A 637-nucleotide genomic window follows, 5' to 3' on the forward strand; every position below is an offset into this window, starting at 1 on the left:
TTTTTTTTTTTTTTTTTGTTCCAACAACCATGAAGGCTAACAACGCTAGCTGTTCGACGGCGGCAGTGCAGCTAAGGTAACATTGTGGACCTTTCCGACGGCTGCTGCGCCGACCGACACCGCACATCTATCAGACATCAACGCAGACAACTTGTTACCTTCTTGAAATTTAGGTTTCGGGTCCTGTTTCGGCGCCATTCACGGATTAAACTATCAAAATATGGGAAAAATCGCTAGCTCCCATTCCACTCTGAAACGGCGCCGCTCTCTAAAAACGTCATCATCAACGCGGTGACGCATTAATACCGCGACTACAGATGCCTAGCAACAGCACGTTATGCCGAGCGCTAGTTACATAAAGCGGGAGTGAAAAATAACCCGTCTTCTTGAATATGTTTCTCGTTCAGCCTGTGTGTTGAATTGTATGAAGTTTTAATTATAGGTGTATTAGAGAAAAGTGTTTTACAGGCTAAACAATAAGTTGTGAAACCGGTAAAACTATAATTTTTCTTGGGTCGTCCTAGAAACGTGGAAACCCCCTTTGACAGTATATAACGTTATATGACCCAACCTGGGTTTGACCCGGATGGGCGTAGTTCTGCGGGACTCCTCGGTTAGACGATGCTCTGAGTGCACA

General features: G+C 44.9%; 1 protein-coding gene across 1 annotated transcript in view; it reads right to left on the reverse strand.

The window, feature by feature from the left end:
• The window catches only part of morf4l1 (mortality factor 4 like 1), a 5,599-nt gene extending 5,307 nt beyond the window's left edge, over positions 1-292 (reverse strand). Inside the window, exon 1 of the mRNA XM_035665772.1 lies at positions 159-292. Coding sequence (XP_035521665.1) covers positions 159-198 — 40 coding nt within the window. The 5' untranslated portion in view covers positions 199-292. The remainder of the gene's footprint in view (positions 1-158) is intronic.
• Between the last annotated feature and the right edge of the window lie 345 nt (positions 293-637).

This window comes from Morone saxatilis, unplaced genomic scaffold (genome assembly GCF_004916995.1).
Source record: "Morone saxatilis isolate NCDOM2014 unplaced genomic scaffold, NCSU_SB_2.0 Contig2, whole genome shotgun sequence".
Taxonomy (NCBI): domain Eukaryota; kingdom Metazoa; phylum Chordata; class Actinopteri; family Moronidae; genus Morone; species Morone saxatilis.